Here is a 15633-nt window from a genome sequence, read left to right as displayed (position 1 = left end):
CTGATGTAAACTCATTTGTCCAACTCCAACTGCGCTGTGATCGTGCCATGGAAAAGATCGGCTCTTCCAATATGCACCTGTGCATGCATTCGGTTTTCTTTTCTCAGTCTTTCCATCTCTTCTCTCTCTCTGACTCCTCTGAACACCTTCTGGCCTGCTGTCCGGCTCGTTTTCGCTAATCTGCTTAAATTGCGTGAGTGTATGTAAGAAAAAAAAATACAGGGAACTCCCAAGACACTTAGCCAGTGCTAAAGCACTCAACAATGTGCAAATCCTCAAATTTCCTCCCAGCTTATGGCTGGTGTTTTGAAGCTTAACTGCGAGTTGGAAGGACGGATGCATAACTCAGAAATACTCAACAAAAACACTTGAGTGTAGACAAGCACAGAGGTTTCCTCCTCTTTTTAAAAAGAAGTTGCCCGTGACTCACATCTATTTGCAGAAACACCAACATGCAGAAGAAACCATTCACAAATATATTCCCGGCTGTGCCAAGCAGAGAGCCAGTCGATTAGAGAGAGCAGAGCTGGAGCAGTGGAGACAAAGCACAGCCAGTGGGCTCACAGTAAACTCTGCTCCGTTTGGCTCTGTGCACTTCTGTGCTTACTTACAGTTGCCTGAGCTGACACACATTTGTTTATCTGATAATGGTGAACACGACGTGCGCTAAGCTAATGTGTGCCAATAGAACCAACTGGTGTTTGTATGAATCACTCAGAGCAATTCACTGTGAGTGGTCAATATTTGTACTCGTTATCTGTGATTAGCCACATTAATGCAGAACACAGAAAGAAAAGAAAAGGCTATTGTGAACACGTCTCTTTCTCTTTCATCCTGCTGCTGTTGCTTTGCCTTTCACTGATGAGATCAGACCAAGATGCAATACACATAATTGAGGACATTAAGGAAACATAAATAAAGGTTGTGCACAGATTACAGCCATACGTTAGTAGAAAACACAACGTCAGCGGTGACACTGACCATAAATTAGCCCTGTGGGGACTGCTGGACACACTGATAACTACTAGAGCACCAGCTGCAATGAGAGCACACCAACCACAAAGCTAATGAGTCACCACACCACACCTAGCGTTCTCATGTTAGCCATGTATACCTGTAAAGTTTCATACCTGTATCTTTCATTATTGCACTGCTGTTACTTTGGTAAAATCTGTCCACATTTAGAAATATAAACATTTGCCAAAGTACCTAAAAATACCTTTGTGGTAGATAGAAGTTGTCTCCATGACAACCTTTTGCCAAAATGAACACAGACAAACAAAGTAAAAGACAATGAACTAAACTGAAAAAAGAAGATTTAATCATTACTTCCACATAGGAAGTTCAAATTTACCATTAGACAAACATTCAGTGTAAGTCATTTCTACAGTTTACAGAGTTCTTACTCTAAACTGCCAAAGCTACATTTCCATATCTGTACAGAAGACAGACAGACTTTTATCACACCATGATATTTATAGTCGTTTTTTCCTGATTTGAATATTCATATAACTGTTTGTATACTGCAAAGTTCACAATACAGGTCCTTCATCGTAACATGTCTCGCACAGCCAGTGCTGATCACAGTGTACGTCGTGCCTAACGTGGGGGAAATATGTCTGTGAAGGTTCTCAGTCATCCAGGTCATCGTAGTCAAAGGAGCTTGCAAAGAAAAGCGTCTGGACTTCTTTAAGTTACTTGAAGACGTTTCACCTCTCATCCGAGAGGCTTCTTCAGTTCTAAGGTCAAATGGTGGGGAGTCCCAGATTTTTTTTAATTTTTTTTTTTTTTTCTTTTTCTTTTTCTTTTTAATGCAGGGTATGGCATCCCCTGGGTAAAGGCGGTGATAAGTAAGGCGGTCAATGATTTTGTCCTTTTCCAAGTCTTGAAGGCAAGCTATAACTTTCTTTTTGTAGCTGCTTGTGGGGTCTCGCTTTAAGGCTTCGTAGGTATTGTTGTCACTGAGGAGAGCGACCATCTTTGAACAGAGGCGGTGGTTTACGACACCAACTCTCTGCCATCTATAATCCAGTTTTGAGATCCCTTCCCAGACGCCTTAATGCCCACTCACACCCTGGGCCATCTGACCTCAGGAATTCGCATGATAAGGTGGGGCCAGGTTTCACAATGAACTCACCCGAAACTCTGGCTGATTGGGACCCACACCCAGTTCCACACCTTGGCTCAGGCGATTAGAGGATCATCAGGGGGTCCTTTTGTCCCTCTGTGGGGGGAAACTCCCACTAGGGTTATATCTGGGACTCTCCACCATTTGACCTTAGAACTGAAGAAGCCTCTCGGATGAGAGGTGAAACGTCTTCAAGTAACTTAAAGAAGTCCAGACGCTTTTCTTTGCAAGCTCCTTTGCCTAACGTGGGGGAATTTCTCTGAAAGCTGTAGATTACAGCACAAAGGGAAACAGTGTAAAGCAAGGATAGCACACAGTGTAAATGCAAATAATATTCTGACTTAAATGTAAGTTTAATTTGCCCAGATGATGATGTCCAAGAATCTGGAGCTGGTGCTGGAAACGCTGCTCACAATGTTTGAATGTGCGCGAATCAGAAGCAGGTCCGCACGTGCACATGATTATCTGCACACACTCTGAAAATCTAACATGTGGGCTACCTCAGTCAGCTAATGCATCCTGATAATCCCTGTGCATGGTAAACAAACACACGAAAAGCAATTTTTCAGTAAAGAGGATTCATCAGCCCTAACCTGTTTTTAACTGCTCAATAGGGAGGTCCCCACATGTGCATGCACCAATATTTTAGAGGATTAAAAAATGGGGACAAACTCTAAATGTCATGTGATTAAATAGGAGGTAGCTTTGGGGTCGAGGACTGTAGGGGAGAAAGAGCAGCGTTAGAAATCAGCCCAACACACCACCACACTGCTGCAGAGAACATGTATGTGGGTGTAAACATTTCCACATTTTTACACACAGAGTAAAGAGCACACTCAAATTCTCACCTAACTCGCCATCACTGGAGAAGAGAGAACGAACAGCACACACTGCCTCAAAGAAGAAAGCCATAAGTGTTGCCTGACTAGAGAAAAAAAATCCCTTTCAGTTAACGTTATCCATGTCACAGGCTACGTCCTACCTAAAAGACTTGCACCTGAACTCTCACTGATCCTGTCTTCCTCGGCTTCAGTACTTCCTCTTTTTTAAATCGCTCTGATAGCACTCATTCAAATAAAGGCTATGTTGTATTCAGGTACTGCACAGCCACATCCTATGAGGAAGCAACAGACACAAAGAGCAGTTTCTGTGTGGAAGCCGTAAAACGCCCAAAAAGCATCAGCGTGTCTTTGCATTCACTGGACAATGTCCAGCTGGTCAGCAAAGACTGTCCTGTTATGCTTTATGGACATTGGAATCACTATTGTCAGTGTATGTTCATGAAGTTCAGATGCACTCTGTGCACTGTGCCAGGAACAAATCAAAACTGGATTTCTTGTTCACATATTTTAACAATTTGCAGCATGATTGAAAGCAAACTGCCCAAACTTAATTCTAAAGCTTACAAGCTGCTATAGTGAAGCCAACTGTGGATTAGTAGAGTTTTCATATTTGGAAATTATTCAAATCACCATGTTTCTACAAGCTTCTATGAACGGGGCGAGCGTTTGAAGTGATGGGATGGCCTGTGACTGTTTTATAGAACCATCTGAATATGTAATCTGGCTTTTTCCAGTCTAGGAAAGAAAACTTTTAGCCACCTGACTGCTATCAAAGAAAAAGACACATCAAACAATCTCAGACTAATTTGTAAAAGCACATTGTAATCTAAAACGTCCATTAAAAATGAGATCTTTTACCATCCAAACACAGCTAAAAGTAAATTTTTAGATGATGTAAGCAGCTCTCAAGACAAGCTGAGTGCCCAGCTTCAGTTCATTTGAATATTTCCTTTGGATTTCATCACTATCGGATCACTCATATCAGCAGCAGAGACTTGTACTCAACACACAACTTATACAATGTGAGGTGCTTTCCCTTACACAAATTTAAAGGATATACCAGGTGACAAGGGTTCAGTGTTTTATAAATGAAAAGGTGACTTGATGATCAAGCCTAGCAAAAGGTTAAGAGCTACACTCATCTGAGAAAACATATTTTATGAAAAAGAGGATTTTAATAAAACCACAATGAAGCAGGGCGACGGACCTGAGACAGAAATTCCACAAACATTCACCCGTTTGATGCTGTTCTGCGTTCCACATAATGCTTATTGAAACTGGTGTAGCCCATGAGGAAACACAGACTCTCTCCTTGTGTCACTCACACCACAGACACATACACAGTTACTCATGTGCTCTGCTGTGTGTTCAGGGCTCGCAAAATTTCAAAATCCCTGGTAGCCCTTCGGGCAGGGACTCTTCAGTTTTTGGTAGCCCAAAATAAATTCAAGTAGCCCGAATAAAAAAGAGAGCAATTTTTTGATTGATGTTTTGTTTCCTGTTTTGTTTCCGTTACAGTATTATACATTAAAGTATAATATTGTAAAGGAAACAAAACATTAATCAAAAAATTGTTGAAAAACAAATTACAACATTGTATAAAAATTACAATCATCAACTCAAATACTTGGTTCTAATTGAACAGACATTTCTATGAACTTGTAAGAACTGTGTAGGACATGAATCAGTCTGTGTCAGATCCTGAATTTGAAATTTCCACTGAAGTCACGTAAGAGGCAAGTGGAACCAAGATCGTGGCCATTTGCTTTTTGAAGTTTGCAAAGACTGCTAAATTTTGCCAGTGGTAGTTCACTCTTTGCAACATAGTACGCTGGTCTAAACATATTTTTCAGGTTTCTTTCTAGTATGTTATTTGCAATTGGTGTTTGTTCTGGGAAAGATATTGCAGACTGAGCAATAATGCATTTCTTGCATTTCTCATGGGTTCTAATGGGGGCCTTTCTTAAAATTACTGGTCCCAGTAACAAAGGCGCTTGTCGACTAAGAAATCGAAGGAAAACCAACAACACACCCGGCAGAACATTATATTATTTACACGGGTGCACAAAAGTGGTCCGCATGTGTGCATTCGCTGTCAAAATAAAAGATGCGCACCAGATAAGAAGTTGCAATGCGCGTTTGCGTCCATATAAAAGGCTGTTTTTGTCCGCTAGAGTGGGATTTTCACGGCACATTCTGCACCACATCTCAGTGCGTTCATCATTTGTTTGAAGCCAGCTCACCTCCTGCAACCACTTTTCCGAGAATACGCGCTTCTTTTATGGTTCGGACTCCTTCTGACATTTCTTTGGAGGTGGAGGAACACCAAAGTAATTGCTTAAAGGAGCTTCTTCGACATCTTTAAGAGTTCTAAACAAATGTCTGTCCTCCTCCAGAAAATCTTATGTACGCAAACACGCGTTGCAACTTCTTATCTTGTGCGCTCTTTTTATTTTGACAGCGAATGCGCACCTGCGGACCACTTATGTGCAGCCCTGGTTATTTAGCTCGTCATATTGCAGCCACAGAAATTCTTTTGTCCATGAAACCATAAAGCTGCACTTTATTTTTGCCTTATAGTCTGATTTGTCATAACTTTTCCGTTTTGTGGTAAGCTTTTCTTTGGCTGTCAACCTCTCACATGTTTAAGCTTGCTGCGGGAGATTTCACTTGTCATGTTTGCATAGTAAGCTAACGATTGATAAGAAGATGTCAGAGGAATTGGTGCGAAAATTATCATCACTCACCAATCAGTACTGTCGCTCTCTATACACAGTTCGCGCGATTGCAAAGTGAAAGCAAAAAACAAGCGCAAATTCTGGCTCACTGATGCCAAGGACATAATTACCCAGCTACATTGCCGAAAGAATGCAAAAGCATTGACATATATTTTTCCTTCCTATGATAGCCCGAGGGGCAGGGCAGAGATAGATTTTGGTAGCCCGACTGGAAAGATCGCTAGCCCCGGGACGTCGGGCTAGCGATTTTGCGAGCCCTGGTGTTGATTGGGTTAAATCAATGAGGCCTCAGTTAATAAGACATGGCTCCTTTCAAACAGGCACACATACACAGACACACACAGAGCTAACTATGGGAGTCTGTGTTAAGGTCTGCAAAGGCCAAGTGTTTAAATCTGCCATCTGCATAACCAACTACCTCAGCAGTTTCAGAGCAAACAACTTCCACATGTGGTGGAAGAAAATGTATTACAGCAAATGCACTGAAAGGAATTCGAAACATTTGGAGAACAGAGCTGTAACACAAATTTGAACGGTAGACTTTTTTTTTTTAAAAGGTATTTGAAATTAAAACTAAAATAACAGAAATGAAAAGGCGCAAATATGTCATTTGCTGCTAGAGGAATCAAAATGCAAAATGTGTTGTCATTAAATAGGTCAGGGATTACAGGCAGTGTCTGCTCTCTCCTGCAGCTTGCCATCTTATCACGCTCTTCTTTCTCTCTCATCGCTCCCTGGGTCTTCCAAAATAAAAGCTGTGTCTGTTTAAAGGAGGGGGTCTTCCTCCTCACTGTCACCAGATGTGAACTCAAAAAGATTGTTGGTGTTTTACACTGGAGGGTCTTTACCTTAAAACAAAGGTTTTGTAAACAGGTACAATATTTTTTTAAAACTATTGTTCCTGCACACGCAAAGAGCCTCTACAAAGAATCACTGCTGGAGTAAATAGATGGGTATATATGGTTTTAATTCCACACTGGGGAAATTCATTGGTGTGTGTGTGTGTTTGTGTGTGTCCCTAACCTAATGACCACAGCCCGGTGTCAGCTCACATTGCTGTAACTATTAACCCATCTTGACAGACAGCTCTAAATCCACCTGTCACACTCAATAAGCCATGATCACCATCCACGTTGATGAAAATGCTTTCTGCTGCTGTGGTGTCAGGAGGTGAAACTGAACAGCCTGAGCAACACTAACTGATGGAGAATGCTTTCTGCATAGGTCTAACACTCCTTCACACTAAATATAACCCTCTGCAGGGATGGTATGGATCACACACACACACACAGACTATAAATGCACTCAAACGAATATCTATTGGGGTAAACACCCCAGCATATTTTCTATTTAACACTTTCTGCCCCCAAAGCAATTTTCTTTTTGTGTTAAGTGTTAAAACTATTATTGCAGATATAAAAAGAAGATATAAGAGAGAATTCATTCAAGTGTGCAAAGATTTTAACTGTCAATAACATATAATCACCTCCTATTTCCCGTGTCCTTTTGTTGGTCCCTCACCCTGCACAGAAGGGATTTGTCTCTAAATAAGTTCTTCAGTATAACAGTGAAGCCTGATAGCAGGCGTGATAGCAGCATATTAATATTGTGAGTGTGTATGCCTTGTAACTACACAAGAAGGTGACTCCTTTTGTACAGGTGGAAACATTTTTGTCCACTTTCTATGAAGAAGGCTTTTATACGCTTCTGCTTATTTTGCGCAACATATAGTGTTTGAATGGTGGATTTGCATATTAAACATGCCCACATTTTACTTCTATGAGAAGTAAAGGCTCAGGAATTTTTCTCCCTTTGTTCTGTCACAGGAGCCGTCCCTCATAAGGTTAACTCAGGCACACAAGCACACCTGCTGTTCAAATGTGTCGTTACAAGAAGGAGCCAATAAAAAGAAAACTACAGTCACCGAGGGTCACAGACCAGTTACCAGCCTTGAGGGAAAAATTCATATTCCTCGAACAGTTGTGAGTAGTTGCTGGAGGCTGATGACACTTGCTGTGAGCCAGTGATGGATGGCCAAAGACCAGTCATCAGTCACTAGGTAAAAATGTGTATTCCCAGGCCGTTTGGATAGTGGCTGTGGGAGGTTGCTTGCCATTATCATTAGCTATTAAACTTCTATTTTTCTTTAGAAGAAAAATCGATATGGCCTGTTTTCTCTGACAACCCAGAAGGCAGAAGATAAAATGATGCTGCAATTCCTCATATTTAACAGAAACAGAACTCCTGGTAGCTGCTATCAACATAGCTAATTTTTCTCTAAGTCAACTCAGTGATAGTGACTCAATGTTCAAATCACAGATTCATATATGTGAATATGTATATTTCACATCGGAGAGTTCAACCAATAATCTGTCTTGAAGGAAATCTAAAAATGTAAAAATCACCAAATTGAAGAAAGAGGAATCTATGAAGTTGTAACTAGGGTGAATACTGATAAACTGCTTTCAGCTGGTTAAGCCACTGCTCTACTCTAGAGTGGAGGAGGAAACGCTACAGTTCCTACACTCGATTTCTTTCACATCCTGCCAGCTCTCCCTCTCTCTATGCACAATGTCTCAGAGCCAGGTCTGCCTGTGCACATTTGCACACTAATAAAGTCAGGGGGAAGAAAAGTTGCTGCTTCAGTGTGAGAATGCAATGTGGGAATCGTGCTGCCTACCTCAGCAATTTTGTCTTTAGAGAAGAGGGATTACATCATGCCCTACAGCCAGCTTACACTGTGTGGGCACAGAGAAGCAGCCCTGCAAACTGATTCTGTACAGAGAGCAGTGAATAAGCACACACACACACACATTAAATTTTACAGCACAGATGTGTGTTCCTGAGCCAGGGCCCAATGTAGTCATTTCAAAAAGAGACTGTGTGTATGTGTGTTTGTGTTTTGGGTTGATGGCAAGATATTCCTCTGTCTCTAGAGCTTCTCTCAATAGATGTAAGTGAGCTCAGCCATAACAGATCCAATTCTCCAAAGATAAAGGAACGAGAGGAGACAAGGAAAACAAAAAGCCTGCTTCTTGTTCTTCTCCTGGACTTCCCGGCCTTATGTAGCCTTGACAGCATGACAGTACATCAGTGGCCTCACAGATGTATGGTCATTTTGTGTGTGTTGACAGTATACATGTGGGCTTTTAATTTCCCCAGTGACACACGTTGATTGATGATGGCACGACAGGGAAGTTTAAAAGTGTTACTCCATGCTACTCCACTTAACGTCAGTAGCAGCGACCTCGCATTATATTTGAAGGAGATACCCAGTGGGAATACGGTATCACTGGAAATCAGTTTCATTCTATGCAAATATGGCAATGAGTCAAAATAATTGATGTAACTGGTCCTTATTTTATTAGCAAAGTTAGCTGACAACAGGCAGCTGTTGAGGCAGATGTGGAGTATCCTTTAATGGGCGTTGCTTCTCCTCTGAGCCTTCTCAACGGAGATCAGTGCAGCAAACATAGTGATCAGAAGCACCCATCCTCACCCACAAGCACACACACAGACGCTAAAACCGCAGATTTCGAAGTGTTACTTTGAAGCACACAGAAGAGAACACGCCGCCAATTCCACATGTTCACACAGTGACAGATCAGCAGATGTCTGGAAAGACAAGTACTGCTGCACAACGACAGATTCCAATCTATTCTGTTTACTTGAGGATTAAATTGGAAATTTTTTTGAGCATGAATTCAGTACCTTGGCAATATTAGCATAAAAGTCCTTTACAGTCCAGTCTTAACCTTGTGTAAGATAACACTGCTGATCAGTAAGCAGAGTGTAGCTTTTAAAGTAAAGTGTTAAACAGTCTAAAGATTGCAAAAACATTCTAGAGTCACATATGAGTCAAATAATATCTGTTTGACAGCTAAGCTTGACATAAAAACTGGTCACGCAACAGGAAAATGATCTCAACTCTACAACAGAATGATTATTTTACTTTTTTAGTTTCCAATGACTGAACCTGTCTGAAATACAAGAGGTGTAAATGAGTCATGCAAACCTTCATCATACAGGAAAAACAAAACACTGATAGTGATCAAAATAAACATTTAGATTTGTAACTTCAAATATAATTTTGCAAGCTTGCTCTTTTGCCACTTGGCTAGAAAAATCAGAAAGTATTCTATAAATGCAGACTTATACTGCTACTGTGCACTGTGATTCTGTCCTGCGGTGAGTTTTCTGTCTGTTCTTGACAACCTGTAATGGGCCTTTTGCATTGTTGCACCGTGTCAGTATCACCATAACTACACCTGCATCTGACTAAAAAATAATTCCGAAACATTTCCATGGTTTTATTTAAGAAAACTGATTAATAACAGTGAGCTTTCTTTTTATTCAGACCCAAAATTTCAGCATGCACATTTTCCATTTCAACAAACGATTGAAGATTATCCCGCTTGATGTAATGCTACAAAATGCTAACTAAGCAAGTGTCGAGAGCTGTGAGGAGCTGGTCTGTGACTCATCACTTAAGCTGGGGTCTTTGTTCCCATTTTTCCTGTATCCAGCCTGATTGTGATTATAATGATTGGCTACTCTCACCGCACTTACCACTGTGCTGAGGAAATGGGCTGAGCACACTTTAATGGAAAACAAGCTGCGAGACTCCCACATTAGTTAATAGAGAACGAGAGAAACGAGTAGAAGGGAGTCCAAAAGATCAAATTTAACGGAAAAATAACAGGAGAGCCTTGCCTTTTAAACGGAAAGCCCAACCATGTTCAGGCACACAGACTTTCTGCAAGCAAACTGAGCAAGATATATATTAGACAAAGGACAGTGAGTGTGAAGCTGCTAGGTGGGAGGAAAACAGGAAGACCACAGAGAAGATTCATGCATGTAGTGAAGGAGGAATCACAGAGGGTTTGTATAAGAGAAGAGGATGCTAAAGAGGCAAGCCCCTAAAGGGAGCAACCAAAAAAGAATATGCATTCTAACACAAATGTACTGGGATGAGGCTAATAAAGTGGTTCCCATTACCTACTTCACAACCTGTGTGCACACATCCAGAGCACTTCCCTGCAGAGAAGGGTCCGATAACAGGCATGTCCCTTAATACCTCAAATGAGTGACAATTTTACTGCTGCATATCTTCATGTGCCATGTGCCTGTAGGCAGCAAGAGATAAGGACCCCCCCAACTACAGATTTACATGGGTAAATTGCTGTTATCCCCCTCTAGCAAACCCCAAACCCACCAAACCAATGTTACCATGGCAGCCAGCTCCTATACATTGTAATTAGCTGGTTTAAATCCCCGAGGCTCGGACTAGCTGGAAACATCTCACTGCTTCCATAGATTAGGACAAGCACATTCACACACGGGGCCCGAAGCTACTCCCCCAGTCCACATGGTGAAACGCACAAGAGGTCACATCCAAGTGCAGACACACCTACTGAACACACCCACACAAAAAAGATGCACCAACCAATGTTTTACAGTTCACTTCCCACATTCATGCCTGTGCTTGTAAGCAGGTGTGAAGAGATCAAGTAAAGCTGTACAGGGCCAACACACACACACACACACACACACACACACACACACACTGAGTAGTAGAGCAGCTCCACTGTGTGGGCATCTGGTCCCCTCTGCGTTTGTTCGTGGGCATGTGCTAATGGAAAGTGTATCAAACCGTGCAGTGAAACAAAGGCGCTACAATGAGCTACCTCAGGGCAGCCGCAGCAGAGACTGTAGTGTCTATTGCACTCCACGGCCCAATTAGAGGAATATGCTTCAGATTAAAAGCAGTGAGATTGATACACTTCAGGTGTATCACAGAAGCAGCAGTGTGCAGCTCAGACAGGCCCTGTAAAAGCTTCAGATCACCATAACATCCTTTGTGGTTGGTGTAGGTTTAAAAAGAAAAGACTCACTATAGTACACATTTTGTGGGGAAAAAAAATGTAATAAAAACTGCATTCCTGAAACTAATTAAGCCAAAAGGCAGTTTTCTAAAAGATCTGCTGGCTAACACGGAACATATATGCGGTCATGTATTGGAAACACCCTATTTTAAAACTGTAGTCAACTCCCTGCTGAATCATATTCTCGTGATTACTTTAAAATGTCAAAAATCCACTACCAGTCTGCCAAACCAGTGGGTACATATAAGCCTCACTGGTGCAAAAAAACTTGCACATTGTTGCACCATATCCAACCAAATTTTTATGCATGTCTTTTTTACTTTCAAGCTTTCAGAGCTGCCGGGTTCTAAAACTAGACGCAGCTGGTTTAAACAAAGGGAAACCTAGGGAACTTAAAAATGAAGCCAACGAGGAAGTTGCACAAACTGCAGTTGCCACTTGAGGCTGCACTACCGTTAGATGTCAGTGTTAAAATGCCCAACTTTGTAGCATTTAAAAGCATATAGTTTTTGGCATCTATGGATAATTTTTGAAGAGCGAAAAGTTTTTATAACTCATCAAGCTGGATAATTGACTTTGGAGTGCAGCCACATTGATTGACAGGTGTCCTAACAGAGGCAGCTGGAGTTGACTGGCATCTTCTAGCAGGCCTCACTAAAGCTTTTCCCTGTGTCTGTGCTGCTGGTAACTTTACAATCCCTTTGAATAGATCATCCGCCTTGATATCACTTTGGATCCGGGAGACACACACCATCTCTACTTTTAGATTAGGCTTAAAACTTTCCTTTTTGCACATAAAAGCATATAGTTAGGGATGGATCAGGTGACCCTGAATCCCTCCCTTAATTATGCTGCAATAGGTGTAGGTGGCTGGGGGATTCCTGTGACTCATTGAGTATTTCTTTTTCAGTCAACTTTCTCACTGAGTATGTGTTAATAAACCTCTCTGCATTGAATCATACTTGTTATTAATCTCTGGCTCTCTTCCACAGCATATTTTTTATCCTGTCTTCCTTCTCTCACCCCAACTGGTCGCAGCAGATGGCCCCGCCCCTCCCTGAGCCTGGTTCTGCTGGAGGTTTCTTCCTGTTAAAAGGGAGTTTTTCCTTCCCACTGTCACCAAGGTGCTTGCTCATAGGGAGGGGGTCGTTGGGTTTTTTTCTGTATGTATTATTATAGAAACTTATAAACAGACCAAGCATTTAAAACGTCTTGTGGGATAAAACCTTAATGAGCTTAAGCACAACACTTTATTAACAACATTGTTGTTAATAATAACAACAATGTTGAATTTTTAAAGTGTGAGAGTTTATTTGAAGTGAATAAACCAACCATGCATTTTTACCAGCATGTTATTAAAATATAAGAAAAAAGTCAGATAACAATGTTAAAAAGTGCAGTTAGACTAAAAAGCTCACCAAGCACCAAAGATACTGCACATTGGTGTGTAATACTGACACAATAGTGCAGAAGTAGGGATGCAACGATACCAATTTTTTCAAACCCATATGATACCAATACTTGGATCTGAGTACTTGCCGATACAGAGTACGAAAACCGATACTTCTACCACACACACACACACACACACACACACACACACAAATGCAATGAATTGGAAGACAGGTTTTATTTTATTCTCTGCCGATAATAAATAATATCTTAATAAAAATGACCACAAAAAAATTTCAAGTGAAAAATAGGCACTTCTGTTAAATTATTGCAGAGTGTCCACATTGTAATTTAACAAAATATCACTGAACTATTGGCACTGTCTCGAGCTTTCAGAATAATAAAATCTGTTTGGAATAAAATAAACTTACATTGTTGCAGAGTGTCCATATTGTAAACAAACAAACAAAATAATGAAAGTATTTGGCATTAACAAACGAACTCCCCATCTGCCCGTGGATCATCAGTCCACTGTGCCATTAAACCAAGGACTGACATCGCACACACACTGCTTGTCTTTACCTCTTTAGAAAGTTTTGGCACCATTATCTCCCTGATGTGTGGGCGGCTGGGAATTTCATATCGCGGCTCAGTATGCTGAGAAGAATCCTACGTTTTCCACGACCGGCATTGGCTGGTCATCCAGAGTGATAAAATGAGTCAGAGCCTCTGTTATTTTAACTGCCCGTGGATTTTCTCTTGACATTTTTCATCGCTTTTCCAAAACCTGAGTTAAATTTGGCTGTTCCGGTCCACACTGCTGACATTTTGTTTAGCCTAGCTACAGCAGCCTCCAGTTTCTCTTTTTTTAATCTGGAGCTGCCAGTCTCACTCGTCTAACCCTGTGCCTGTTTAGCGCGGGATGTCCCCCTAGTGGCCAATCTAAAAATCTACAACAAAAATGACAAGCCACCCTCTGATTAATGAAATAAGTTGGTATCGGTTCATGGTATCGGTTAACTTTTACGAGTATGAGTACACACACATTTTACAGTATCGGTATCGGTGCATCCCTATGCAGAAGCTTTAAAAAAAAAAAAAAAAAAAAAAAACTTTAGTCATGACAAGTGCACCCTGTGGGATTTCATCTATTTGATGTACCACTGCATTATTTTGCTGGAACAATGGCTGACTCTGGTCCCACTGCGGTACAATTTTACTTTTCAGAAATACTTAATTAAGTGAAAGAGCCTAACTTGTGTGCATCATATACAAAAAAGCAGCCAACCACAATATCATGTTGAGGCAGCCTGTCTACCCCCAGAGTTGAAGCGTGACTTTAAAGAAAAATACCCACACAAGAGGGGGGACAAATAAAAAAGGAAGTCAGTCTATTTGAAGTGGGTCCCCGTAGGTTTCTGTTCTCCGCTCGTGCTCACCAACCATTACCCTTACTGCTTTATTTCTGCCAAGCTGTAAAAGCAAAAGCATGCTGTCCTGTTCTCTTGCTGTGCATGAATGCAAATGCACAGACTGTACAGACAATGAGGCTAACCTTAGCGCTTGCAGTAGAAGTTTATTTTTAAAAGATTTCTATTAAATGTGACCCTGGAAAGAGTGACAGGACAGATAAGAGAATTTGTGGATGCAGCACGATGTCTGATAAAGTGAGGAGCGCACTTGAAGCGCAAGGCCATCTGGCACTCGGAGAGGACAGAGGCCTCGTCGATATCACTCCATTGATTTTGAGTTTGGTCCTTCTATAAAAGGTTACAATTAAGAGGTGGAACAAAAAGGAGGATAGGGATTTAAAAGATGGCCTTCCCACAGAAATCTGTAACTGTAATGATGCCAGTATTCTATTTATATTATTGAAGGAGATAAAAAAAAAATTAAAAAAAATAGAAGGTTACAGGTGAAACCAAATAAATAAAGTTATAGATATAAAGATATCTCAATTACAAATCATGGATCCACTATACAGTAGCTTACATGTTTGCCTAATTTTCTCATAAAAGTACAAACCTACAAATATCTTAGAATCATATATTTGACTGTAATCCCTCCATCTCATCCGTTTAAATATCTTTTAAAAGATTTAATAACCCACCACCTGCCTGAATAGTACTTTTCTCCTAGTCTACTTTCGCCATGCTTCATTCGGGGTTATTTAATGACAAAGAGCCACTTGGAGTGAATGGTTTTTTTGACTGTAACAGAAAGACAACTTCCTGAGGCCAGAAGGCCAACGCTTACTCTGGCCTTTAATTTTTAATGAAACAGACAAACACACACACACACACGCGCAAACATGTAGCCAACACACACGCACCAGATACAAAGGACTACTTTTAAGGGTTTTACAGCTTCAGTCATACAGGCCAACCAAACACATACACAACTACATTTTTATACATGGTTACAAATGTGCTACAGGCCCATTTAAGATAACGTGATCTGATATATGACCTATATGCATTCGTTTACCTGAGTCTGGCAGGGTGACTGGTTGGTGCTCGAGTGCATCCATCAGCTCTCTTTACTCATAATGGCTTCATCTCGCTTTCCTGTCTCCTCCTCTCCTTCCCTTTTTCCCCTCCTCTTCTCTCTTCCGCTCGACTACCCTGAATGCTTAATGATGGTCCCTG

The 15633-nt window shown here is 41.1% G+C and overlaps 1 protein-coding gene across 3 annotated transcripts in view; it reads right to left on the bottom strand.

Moving 5' to 3' along the window:
• Positions 1-15633, bottom strand: part of abr (ABR activator of RhoGEF and GTPase) — a 126510-nt gene that overhangs the window by 79024 nt on the left and 31853 nt on the right. Inside the window, exon 1 of one of the 3 annotated variants that reach the window (XM_087847179.1) lies at positions 15473-15629. The exons of the other annotated variants lie outside the window; for them this stretch is intronic. Coding sequence (XP_087703305.1) covers positions 15473-15515 — 43 coding nt within the window. The 5' untranslated portion in view covers positions 15516-15629. Of the gene's footprint in view, positions 1-15472; positions 15630-15633 lie in introns of those variants that run through there. 3 annotated transcript variants of the gene reach the window in all.

This window comes from Neolamprologus brichardi, chromosome 10 (genome assembly GCF_056152115.1).
Source record: "Neolamprologus brichardi isolate AB-2024 chromosome 10, ASM5615211v1, whole genome shotgun sequence".
NCBI lineage: Eukaryota > Metazoa > Chordata > Actinopteri > Cichliformes > Cichlidae > Neolamprologus > Neolamprologus brichardi.
This window is presented reverse-complemented; position numbering and strand designations above follow the sequence as displayed.